We start from the raw sequence: 12,772 nt of genomic DNA on the forward strand, positions 1-12,772 counted from the left end.
AAAATTTTAAAACATGATAGCTAAAGTCCCTTTTATCTCTAACTCTGTGATTCCACATCTATTTAGTAAAGAAAGAAATAAAAGACAGTAAAACATAAAAGCTTAGTTAAGTAATAACAGATTTCTTATGCTGTGAAGGTCAGGTTTTATTTATGTTTGCCATGGAATGAACTGCATTCATTTGGATGGTTTGGGTTGGGTATTTTATGTAGCTACTGTAAACTGTTGCCTGTTCACTTTTGAGTGGGAAAATCTGGAGTTAGCCAGTGAAAACTATCTCTAGGCTCCTGCTTTCTGGGGCAGAACAGTATACTTTCACTCACTGGGCAAAACCAGTGGTTACCTTTTAGAAATCAAAACATTTTCTGAAAGGCCTATGAAAAGGGCTAGCTATTGACTATCCTTGGCTTAATTTTTAGCTAGACAGACACGACTAAAAAGGAATACTGGCAAAAAACCAAAATACCTGTTGTTGCTTTAGATTGTGGGCATGAAAAATGATCATATTACAGACAAATGTTGATATAACTTTTATAATTTCACATAACTTATTCCCCAGAATGAAAAATCTACATTAAGTATGTTCATTTGTATTTGCATAGCCAAACCGTACCCTTTTCAATCTCCTTTTGTGTGTGCAAAGCCCTGGGGATACAGTGAATGGATGGATATCATGAGACCTGTAATTTCACTGGTAAAGGGAACTTCTTGGTGAGTAAACTTTACCTTCCAAAGCATGAAGACACTGAGAAATTAAATGACCTGTCCAAGGTCACATAGGCAACATGTGTCAAAGGCTAAATTTGAATCTAGATCTTTCTAGTTAAGAGGCCCTGCTTCTCAAAGACAAAACTAAAAGCCATCCCTGCCTTTAAATAGTTTACATTCTACCGGAGGGATTTAATATGTAAACAGATTATACATGATTATTTGAAGAAGGAGAGAACACTAACAAACTAAGGGATTGTGAAAGGCTTTCCATAAATTTAAAAAGAAAAGAGTTTATCTTTTGCCCTTACGTTGGAATTTGAAGCTGTTCTCATTTTCCACCCCCAGCAGCTTCCATTAGCCAACATGAGCAGCGAGAAAAATATTTTCTCTTTTCGCCAGTAAGCTTGGAAGAGAGTGAGATGGTTGATTGAAGACATTTGAAAAGACAATGATATTGATTAAAATTGAGTGTAATGTCACTTTTTTGGGGGGCCAGGAAACAGATGAATGACTGTCATGTCTGAGAGAGAATTGGCTTCTTCATTTGAACATTTTAAATTGCTCTAATTTTGGTAAGAAGAAAAAATATAAATATTTTAAAAATCTGTGGACTCGGCTTCATAGTTTTCCTCATCTTCAAAATTATTTCATATTCACAACGTTCGTAAAACCAGGAGTGTGGCACAGTGAGCAGAGAACTAGACTGTAAGCCACAAGACCTGGATTTGATTCCTGACTTTATCCCTTAGCTGTGTGACATTGGATAGGCCAATTAACCATGCTGAGCCTTAGTTCCCTTACCTGAAAAATAAGGAAAATAATACCTGTACTAGCTGCCTGAAGATATGATGGTGAGGAAATAAAGAACTTTGTTAGCTTTAAATGTTATGCATATTTGTGTATTTGTGCTATTAAATCAATAAGCATTTATTAAGAAGTGCTTACTCTGTTCCAGAGACTGTGCTAAGTACTGGGATTACAAAGGAAGACAAAAGAACATAAAATAAAGATCTGGAGTTGAATTTATTGGGAAAAAAAAGCAGGGGTAGTAATCATGTGTTCAGACAAAGTTAAGGCTAAAACAGATTTAATCAGAAGAGAAAAATAGGGAAACTACACTATGTGTCAGCCACATTCATCAATATTATTTTAGACTATTAAAATAACTAGACAGTATAAGGTTGGAATATTGCTGAGGTGTAGGAAATGTTGAGTTGATGGACTTGGAAAAATATGGAAAGACTGGGACTTATGAAGGAAGACGTTATCCACCCTCAGAGAAACAGAGGACAAATAAATATAGCACGATCTTGCATAGATGCATATGAATGCATATGTCTATACATGAGTGTAATTATAGATCTCTAAGTATGTGTATGTATGTGCAGGTGTACATAAATATGTTTGTATATACACATGTATATATGTATATATGTTCCTACGTATGTGCATATATACATATGAACATACACACATATGTATACACACAAATATATTCTCATTTAAGTGTACCTTTCTTGGAGGGAAGGGGAAAAAAGAACAAAGTAAAAAGTGCACAGCAGAGAACAAAGGAAAAATTACAAAGGAGTAAAGAAAAGATGGACAGTTCAGAACACAATGTGTAGTATTTATTAGATAGGCTTTCTTAAAATGGAAATTTATTTCTGTATATGTTGAATCCTCTCAAGTTCTGCTGTGCAAATGGCAATGCTTTTTAAAATTTTTTTTTATTTTGTATTTGTTTTAGTATTTAAGTTTATAATAGGTTTCTTTTTCTTTTCTCATTGTATATTTAAGTTTTAGTATGTAAGCTTAAAATAAATTAATGCTTTAAAAAAAGAAAGGCAAAAGATAGTCTATTTTCTAGGAGCTCACAATCTAAGGGCATATGGTGGGGGAGACAATATGCAAACAACTAGGTATAGTTACATAGGGGTAACTAGGGGGCACAGTGGATGGAACACTAGGCATTCAGCCAGTAAGATTCATCTTCCTGAGTTTAAATATAGCTCTAGACACTTACTAGGGCAAATCACTTAACCCTGTTTTCCTAGGCTTCCTCTTCTATAAAATGAACTGGGGAAGGAAATGGTGAATCACTCCAGTATCTTTGCTAAGGAAACCCCAAATGGGCCCACGAAGAGTAGGATATGACTGAACAACAAAGTACATGCAAGGTGTATACAGAATAAATTGGAGATGATCAATAAAAGTAAATAGCATTAGGGAAGATCAAGAAAGGACTCTTATAGAAGGTGGGATTTTATCACAGAGGGAAGGCAGTAAGGTTAGGAAGGATTGAGAAAGGCTTCTTGCAGAAAGGCAGACTTTAGCTGAGATTTGGACTCAGAAAATCCAGGAGGTGAACATGAAAAGTGGAAAAGGCATGGAGGACAGATAGCCAGGGAAAAATGCATGCAATCAGAAGACTGTGTTGGTGTACTAAGAACAGCAAGGAGACCAGTGTCACTGGGTGGAAGAATGTGGGGAGGGAAGTAAGATATAAAGGCCCAGGTTATGAAGAGCTTTAAAAACCAAACAGAAGATTTTATATTTGATTCTGGAAGTAATAGGGAACCACTGGAGTTTATTGAATAGGAAAGTTACCTGGTCAGATCATGTATGCAAAATTTTACATTGGTTCCTATTTTCCTCATGGACAATAGTAGTGGCAGCGGTATTTATGTATCTATCACTTTAAGGTTTGAAAACACTTTACATAGTTATCTCTATTGATCCTCAAAACAATCCAGTGATATGAATGCCATTATTATCCCTATATTTTACAGATGGGGAAACTGAGTCTGAGAGAGACTAAGTGACTTCTCAAGGGTCACTTGGGTGAGAAGTATCTGAGACGGGATTTGAACTCATCTTCCTGATTCCAAGTCTATCCATTAAGGTATAAAATGAAAGGGTTGGGCTAGATAACTCCTGGTCCCTTCTAACCTTGGATCTAGGAGCTTATATTCCTACAATTCTATAATTAGAATGAGTTAGAGAGTCACAAATAGAGAAAGAGTTTCTTGCCCTTGGGTCTATGTGCTCTCTGCTAGGAAACCATGGGTATATTAATGAGATAATTGCTTACTACAAAGAACTTTTATGTTAATGATCCAGTTCGATCCCCTAAACCACCATGTGATGATTTTTTTCTATCTGTGTTTACTAGCAAAGTAGCATAATCCAGAATCTGTGGGTCTTTAGAAGGTGATTAATCCATGACTCAAATCCTGACAATATGAGGCACTGTTACAGGCCTTGGAGGTGTTTTTGGTTTGTGTGGACTTTCTAGTACCTTCCGCTGGCTGCTCCACCAATTTATTAAAACCTAATCCTAAGGTTTAAAGTCTACAGGCTTTATTCTCTCCACCTCAAAGAAGACATGGAAAATCTTTCTAGTCTTTTTTGCAGTTGTGTTTGATTATGCCTTTAACATTCCCAGCTCCTGCTTTGTGTCCCAAAGTCATGAGGTTGATTCATTTCTTTCATTTTATTTCTTTTTTTATCCAAATTAAATGAAATACTTCACATTAATAGTACTTCAAGTTGAATTTGTCCATGCTGTTGAAATGTTGCCATTACTCTCATAATTAAGTGCTCACTAACATTTCTAATATGCTTAGTTACAGTACAAAAGAATACCTTCCTTACATATTATATGGACGGTGCTTATGAGTTATAAAAGCTTTCTGCCTCCAGTATTGTCTCATTGATTTTATATACATATATATACACACACATACATACACACATGCATACACGTGTGTGCATATGTGTATATACATAATACACACACACATATGAATCATAATTACTTTTGCCCTGTCTACCTTATAGGTATATATTTTAGGTATGAATATATATTATATAATTGGGTATATATTATATATATATTATAAATTTTAATATTTAATAGAAAAAATAAGCTATTTGAATTATCCTCATTATAAAAATGAGGAAACTAAGTTTGAGTGATTTGACCAAGGTCACATACCTAGTAAATAAGAGAATTGGGATTTGATTCCAGGGTTCATAAATTCAGAGTCAGAGTTGCAAAGGACCTCAGACAACATCAACATTGAATCCAACCCATAATCCTCTCTATGATACCTTCAATAATTGATACTTTAGTCTTTGCCTGAAGACCTCTAAGTTTGAGGGAAGAAGGATCCACTCGCTATGTCCCATGGCAGCATATTCCACCTTGGGATGATCCTAATTGTTGGGAAGTTAGCTGAAGTTGGCCTCCCTGTAACTCTTGTCTATTAATGTGAGTTCAGCCCTCTGGGGCCAAGCATTGCATGTTGCTACCTTCTAAGTATGTTTTAAGTAGTTATTCAATTTTCCTTCTATGATTTTTGACAGACCCACTGAGATAGTAATAATACTTTTTGCAGAATTCATTCTATATGTAACAAGAAGAATAGCTTCTAGGGTAATTTCTTTCTGAACTCTATTGAAAAGATGAGAACAAAATGATAACAATAACTGACATGAATAAAGTGCCTTAAGTTTTGCAAAGAACTTTACTGAATGACCCCACTTGACCTTCCCAACAACCTTACTGATATGTACTAAATGTGCTATTATTCCTTGTGTACTAATGAGGGAACTAAGGCTCAGAAAGGGTAGGAGCCTTACTTGCTCAAGAGACTTACACGCAGCTGTACCATACCAATATTATTATATGAAGGAGAGAAAATTAGAGGAACCACTGAGAAACAGTAAAGTTAGAAATGCTAGCTTTGGAGTTTAGCTAGTAGACAGCTGGACCATGTGATGGGAATATTTTTAAATCTTGGAATGAAAAGCAATTAAGAGGGGAATCTGTTTAAGGATTTAGTTACAAGCCCTCTTGGAAAAATGAACTGGAGCAAAGAAAGCAGTAGGAGGACAGACATCCCTTGCCTCCCAGTGAGAAGATCTCAATTTCAAAACTTTGGTTTGGGTTCAGGGAACTCCCATTTCACTCCAGAGCCAGAGCAGGTCAGAATTTAGACACTAGACATGCAACGAACATTAGAAAAGTAAATAGTATCAAGACAAGTGAGAACTTACTCTTCTTGGCTTCATCCAGCTTATCTTTGGCACGTTTTTCTGCCTGCAAGAGTTGCTGGATTCCCTGAGACTGACTGGCCATCATTGTCTCCTTGGGATCAGGCTGGCTTGAGGAATTCTGATCCCTGAGCGGTGGTGAGAGAGAGTTATACTTTCACTTATCATCACATCGCTTGGAATGTTTTGTCAACAGAGTCTGGGCATAGCTATCTTGAATCAAACTAGCTGTCTTGGGTCAGATAGCCACAGCACTCACAAAGAGCAGAGTAAAATTCAGAAAATCAAGGTAATTTATTTGTAGGCACTTTCAGAACTAGCAATTTGGGGAGTCTACGAGCTGCCTTACTTTTCATGAAAAGAAACCTCAGTTAATAGGAAGAATAAAGTAGCATAACAGTAAAATGTTGGATTTGGCATCAGGAAGATGTGGATTCAAATTTCATTTTTGGCAGAACACTAGTGTGTATGGCCACAGAGAAGACATTTAATCTTTCTAAGCCTCAATTTTCTTGTCCGTTAAATGTGGATACCGGAAATACATACCTTATAGACTAGTTGTCAGGAGTAAATGAAATAATGTATATGAAGTGCTTTGCAATGTCTGAAGCATAATCTAAATGTCAGTTATCATCATTAGCTATTTATATATTTAGAGTTGGAAGAGACTTTAGTATCTGGTTCAAACTATCATTTTACAGAAGAAACAGAGCAAAAGATGAAGTGACTTGTCCAAGGTCGAACAGTAAATGACAAAGGCTGTATTTGAACCCAAGTCCTTTGATTCCAAAACCAGTGCTGTCCTAGAGTTCATGAGTATTAAGCTAGATTTGAATGAATATGGTCATGTAGGAAATGACTACTGTGAGCCTTATGAAGGTGGATCTGAGCAACCTGCAAACAGGGAGAACCCTGTCTTTAAACTTCTTTGGTGAAGCAAATTGACCAAAAGGTAGTTGTGGATTTTATTCACAGGCCGAGAGAAGAGATTCCATTCAACTCAAGAAGTATTTATTAATTTTTTAATGTCTACTTTGTGTTAGGCACTGGGACCAGAAGATGAAAAAAAAAGACAGTTCCTTCCCTCAAGGAGCTAACAGTCCAGTAGAGCAATCTATCATGTACACAAATAATTACAATACAGGTCAGGGGGTGATTAAGTGAGGAATTATGGTCTTGTGGCTTGGGAATAGCAAGAGACCAGGATGAGTTCTGGTTTGGGAGATCAGGGATCCTTTCTGAAAGACTAAGTTATACCTTTGTTTATAATATATCGATTACTCTTTTGAAGTTGTGTTTGTTGTTGTTCGGTTGTGTCCAATTTTTAATGACCCCATTTGGGGTTTTCTTGGCAAAGATATTAGAGTGATTTTCCATTTCCTTCTCCAGCTCATTTTACAAATGAGGAAACTGAGACAAACAGGGTTAAGTGACTTGCCCAGGCTCACACAGCTAGTAAGTGTCTAGGGCTAGATTTAAACTCTGGAAAGTGAGTCTACTTGACTCCAGGCCTGGAACTCTATCCACTGTGCTATCTAGCTGCTCTCTTGAAGTTCTGTAGAAATCATCATTTAAGACCTACTTATTTTTGGCCAGATGATAGGAATTTCAAACTTTTTCTTTGGTTATTTGCTTAGTGTTATTAATTTGTTTGATACAGGTACATTAAACATCTTGAAAGGAAGGCAATGCTTGATTTTTTTTTATTTGGAGGGGGAAGAACATTTGTTCTTTTTTTTTTCCTCTTCTAGGCCTCAGAAGATAGATGTGCTAAATTTCTTTGGATGTCTGTAGAAATGTAGCATGTAAACATTCTCTATAGCTCTCATTATAGGGGATGAAGTTTGATATATTCTTCTTTAATTGACTCTTATTACAGGAGATAATGAAGCACTGAGAGTAAATAAGAATCTTTAAAAATGAATATAATGGAAGTGACATTGGGGCATATGGCATCTTTATTAATGGTCAACTTTGAAAACTACTCAACAATGAGCCTAATGGGTCACTAGTGAGTTTCAGAGACAGAATTTGAACTCGAGTGTCTTGCCAAGTCCTGTCAATTCTATTTCTCAGTTTATGTCCTTTTTTCTCCTCTGTTACCATCTTGGTACATTAGGCTCAGTCTTCCACATCTATAAAATGAGGATGTTAATATCACCTACAGTACATACCTTAGGTAGTTAGATAATGCAGTGGCTAGAACACCAGCCAGGAGTCAGGAAGACTCCTTTTCCTCAGTTCAAATCTGGCCTCAGACACTTGTGACTCTGGGCAAGTCACTTAACCTTGTTTGTCTTGGGGAGATGGAAATGGCAAACCACTCCAGCATCTTTGCCAAGAAAACCCCAAATGGGGTCATGAAGAGTCGCACATGACTGAAAACAACTGACCGATAAAAGTATCTACCTCTTAGGGTTGTTGCAAGTGTCCAATGAGAGGATATATTTAAAGTACTTTACAACTTTTAAACCCTATACAAGCATCAGTTATTATTACAAAGTATTTTGTTATGATTTTAAGAGAACCAGGACTACAAACAAGGTATACCCTGGGTCAAACACTCATGAGTCTCAGGACCCAAGTAGAGTTGGATTATTTTTACACCCTCTTGGTTGAGGTTATAGCCCCAATCCAGGAAACCCAGGAAAACCTAAGCCTAACATCACTCATTTTATTGACCCAGACTCTGTCACTTGAAATCACACAACTCATATGTATACAAAATACTTTGCAAACCTTAAAGCACTTTTTAAACATTAGCTATCATTATAATTAACAATATTTAGTATCTATGTGAGTGCCAGGTGTAGTCGTAAGTGACAAAAGCAGGAGAAATCACTCAGCTCTTGCCCTAGAGGAATTTACCATCTAATTGGGGAAAAGAAAGGCAAATACAAGGAAATCCATATGACTATCAATGACCAGAATATATATAGATAGATAGATAGATAGATAGATAGATAGATAGATAGATACTTACCCAGGCAGTAGTTCCGATCCAAAGATCTACATAGAAAAGCTAAGTTAATCAGAGAACTGGGACTGAAGAAAGGGGCGGGGCCAGTTCCCTGAAGGCAACTAACTAAAGAGTTTTTGACTTGTAATGGGGAAGAGGGAAAGAAATATGCATTTATCTAGAGCCTACTCTGCCTGAGGTAGCTGGCAAAGCACTTTGCAAAGCATGAGGTAGATGCTGTCGTTATCCTCATTTTCAGTTAAAGAAACTGAGGTAGAGAGAGGTTAAGTGTATCACAAAGCTAGAAAAAGCCTGAGGACAAATTTGAACTCAAAACTTTCTGATTCCAGGTGCAGCTGTCTATCCATTGGGCCATCTACCTGGAGAGATTATGGCAGAGGTGAATCTCGATCAGGGCTTTGGATAAGGTGAGAAACAAAATATAGCACTAAAAAAATATGGAAGGCATTTCAGATGTTTGAAGTGGTATGGTGACTCCAAATTAAAACATTTCGAAGCGCTTATGAGACCAAATGTGTATGTCTACTTGACAAGAGTAACTGTTGTTTAGAGTGAGAAGAAGCAATTCTGAGAAATGTTACAGGAAAATTGGCAGTTCTGAAAATGAAATAAATAAGCCTTTCCTGCTTATCCCCAACTTCAAATCACCTTATATTTACTAAGCTTTGTTTAATTTTGAACATACATACATACACATACACATATGCAATATGAGTGAAAGACAGAGGGACAGTCTTCTCTGATAGAATGTAGGAGGCAAGTATTCTTTAGTGTCTTCAGTGCCAATAGTACCTAATAGGTGCTTCACAAATGCTTGTTGATTGATTGAATGAAAAGTAATAACATTGAGAGTGACAATGGAAAATGATGCAACAATCTTGCTGCTGATGGGGATGAAAAAGTTAGAAAGAAGGAGTGAGTGAAGTTTGGAGGTGCGGGAAGTCTTGCTGATGTATTCAATTTCACTGGTTTACAGAGTGCAGGGCAGGCAGATACACTCAATAAATTTGTGTTGAAAACAAAAACTGTTGGACTAGAGAGAACAGGAGGTGGTGTATAGATACCAGATTCCATCTGGCTCTCCAAGGAGGGTGGGGGTTGGATGCTGCTCTAATTACAGAAGATAGAATCCTATGGCTGGGAGCTGCTGGGAGCTGGGGAACAATGGTGCTAGATAGGAGAGTTCAGAAGCCAAGGATAAATCAATAGCTTAACACCAGAGGCAGAGTTCATAAGGAGAATTTCATTTTCCATTTAGAGATTTTCATATACATTACTAACTGCAGACTTTTAATACTATGTCTGAGTAAATTGTATTTATAACCTCCGCCATATAAAGTTGGTGACATTTTTGTACATGCTTTAGAATTGAGAAGGTTGGACATATATTTAAATTCCTGAATATTGACCCACCCTCTTATAATTAGCCTCACTGCCAACTATACTCTTACAGCAAAGGGTTCTTAACCTTCCTTTGGGTCACATTTGTTTGTTGTCTCCTTGATGAGATTGTGAGCTCCTTGAGGGCAGGAATTATCTTTTGCCTCTTTTTGTAACCCAATCACTTAATACAATGCCTGGCACATATTAAATATCTAATAAATGTTTATTGACTTTTTTATTGATTAATGAATCACTTTGGCAGCCCTGAGAAACTTGTGGACCTCTTCTCAGGAATTGTACTTTTAAATGCATAAAATAAAAGACATAATATTATAAAGGAAAGTCCAATTATGTTGAAATACAGTTATCTAACTATTTAAAAAAGATATTCATGGACCACCGGTTAAGAATCCCTTGCCTTAGAGGAACTGAGAAAATTTGGTCTGGGACCAGGGATGGTATCACATGCCTGTAGTTCCTGCTACTAGAGAGGGTGAAACTGTTGGATGGCTTGAGGTTGGGGAGTTTTGAATTCAGTAGGGAAAAAGTCAAAATCATGTGTTGTCTGGCACCAGTATGGTGAGACTCTGGAATTGGAGTGAGGGTAGGGCATCAAGCTGTCTAAGCAGGGGAGAACTGGTTTAGGTGGGAAATGAAGCAGGGTCAAACCATCTGTACTTGATCAACAGAGGGTTTAAGCCTGTGAGGAGCCACTGCATTTCCAGCCTGGGGAAACTAGGGGAAGGAAGGAAGAAAAGAAAGAGAAAGGAGGAAAAAAGGAAAAAGAAAGAGGAAAGGATGGGAGGAAGAAGGAGGGAGAGAGAGAAAAAAGAGAAAGGAAAAGAGAAAAGGAGAGAAAGAAACAAGAAAAGAAAAGAAGAGAAAGAAAAGAAAAGAAAGAAAGAGAAATTGGGGCTGGGGATCAGATGACCTGAGGTCTAATTGGACATTTACTCTTAATGTGGCTTCTCAGTGCTTCTTATGAGCTACCATTTAATTTGTCTGAGCACAACAGATAACAATGAATAAACCTTGCCTAGAGCAAATTGTGAAGTCTGGGATGTCTGATTTCTGGCTTCCAGCCTACCCTTTCTTTATCTACTCCCACAAATACACTCTAACCCAGGGGTGGGAAACCTGCAGCCCCAAAGCTACCTGGGCCTTCTAGGTCCTTGGGTGCGACCTTTTGACTGGTCCAAGTTTTACAGAACAAATCCTTTTATTAAGGGGGTTTGTTCTGTGAAGTGTGGATTCAGTCAAAGGACTGCACTTGAGGACATAGAGGGCCACATGTGGCTTCAGAGCCTCAGGTTCCCCACCCTTGGTCTAGCCTAATAAAAGTTACACTTTTGTGAGAATTAATTTGTCTGTGGGTTTGCGTCTTAGTTCAAAACCCTCATATTAAGAATGAGGAACGTGAAGCCCAGAGAGGTTAAAAACTTGCCCAAGGCCACACAGACAATCAAAGAGGCAACTTTTTACTTTACCACAATGGTTAGTTGTAGTTGCATTCTAGGCCACCTTTTTGGCAATAGAAGGCCAATTGCCCTATGGAATAATACTACATTACACAATGACGATTACTTCTACCTTCCTAGCCCTTGCTCACCCAACTTGTACTCACCTCTGGCAGATTGGGTTCCTAGTGTATGGCTAATACTCTCCCTTAGAGTTCTGAGAATAACCCTGGGAGGAGTGCTTGGGTCTCTGGTCCTGTCCCTCGTAAGCCCCATCATTATATTTTCTAATGATTATCAGTCAGTAACTTCTATTAACTTCTTAGAAAATTATTTACCAAAGTCGTACAGCAGGAACAATTGGTATGACAACATTTCCCGAAATCTGAGGGTACACTCTCTTCTTATACACACAAGATCCCTGGGGAAAGTCCCAGGGAACACAAAGTACAAAGGTAGTGAGGTACACAAGTGGAGGATACATATGAATAAAATGACTGGCTGCTAGAAGCCCTTTGTAGAAGCTTTTAGAAGTCTCCTTTAGCTGAAGCTCTCTGCCATGGTCTGAAGGCAGTGCCTCTAAACATATGGTTCAAAGCCAACATGACTCTTCTGGTGTAAGGGGGAGGGGAGGGTCACATCATTTGAAACAGCTTTCTCCCTCAGGTGTCTTATGTTCTTCTCCATCTATGCCCTTCTTTGTTTGTGTTTGTAGTTAGTGTCTTTTGCTTATCCTGGCTGGATGTGTTGTCTGCCATTGGTCCAGTCTCTCCAAAAAAGGTACAATGGTGGCGGAGGTAATAGTATAACACCCCATCTGGACTCATTTTCCCCCTTCACCCTCTCTACCCACCTCTCTGTGCAATGTCCTGCTTCTTGATGTCACTGCTTGACTGGCCCATTGCATGACTAAACTCATCGATAGACTAATTGCTTTTTTCTTTTTAATCTCTCATATTTATTTTTAATTACATGTAAAAACAATTTTTAACTTTAGTTTTTAAAAATGTTGAGTTCCAAGTTCACAATCTCCCTCTCCTCCCCCCAACTTGAGACAGCAAGCAATTAGATATAAATTAATAAATGTGCAATCATGCAAAACATATTTCTGTATTAGCCATGTTGCAAAAGAAAACAGACCAAAAATCATTAAAAAGTCTATATTTACATATATATACATATA

The 12,772-nt window shown here is 37.6% G+C and overlaps 1 protein-coding gene across 1 annotated transcript in view; it reads right to left on the reverse strand.

Annotated features, from left to right (window-relative positions):
* Positions 1–11,806, reverse strand: part of ATP6V1G3 (ATPase H+ transporting V1 subunit G3) — a 34,665-nt gene extending 22,859 nt beyond the window's left edge. Inside the window, exons 1-2 of the mRNA XM_036757760.1 lie at positions 11,757–11,806; positions 5,773–5,897 (exon numbers count right to left, since the gene is read on the reverse strand). Of these exons, the coding sequence (XP_036613655.1) occupies positions 5,773–5,857 (85 nt within the window). The 5' untranslated portion in view covers positions 5,858–5,897; positions 11,757–11,806. The remainder of the gene's footprint in view (positions 1–5,772; positions 5,898–11,756) is intronic.
* Positions 11,807–12,772: the final 966 nt, after the last annotated feature.

Source organism: Trichosurus vulpecula, chromosome 4, assembly GCF_011100635.1.
Source record: "Trichosurus vulpecula isolate mTriVul1 chromosome 4, mTriVul1.pri, whole genome shotgun sequence".
NCBI classification, from domain to species: domain Eukaryota; kingdom Metazoa; phylum Chordata; class Mammalia; order Diprotodontia; family Phalangeridae; genus Trichosurus; species Trichosurus vulpecula.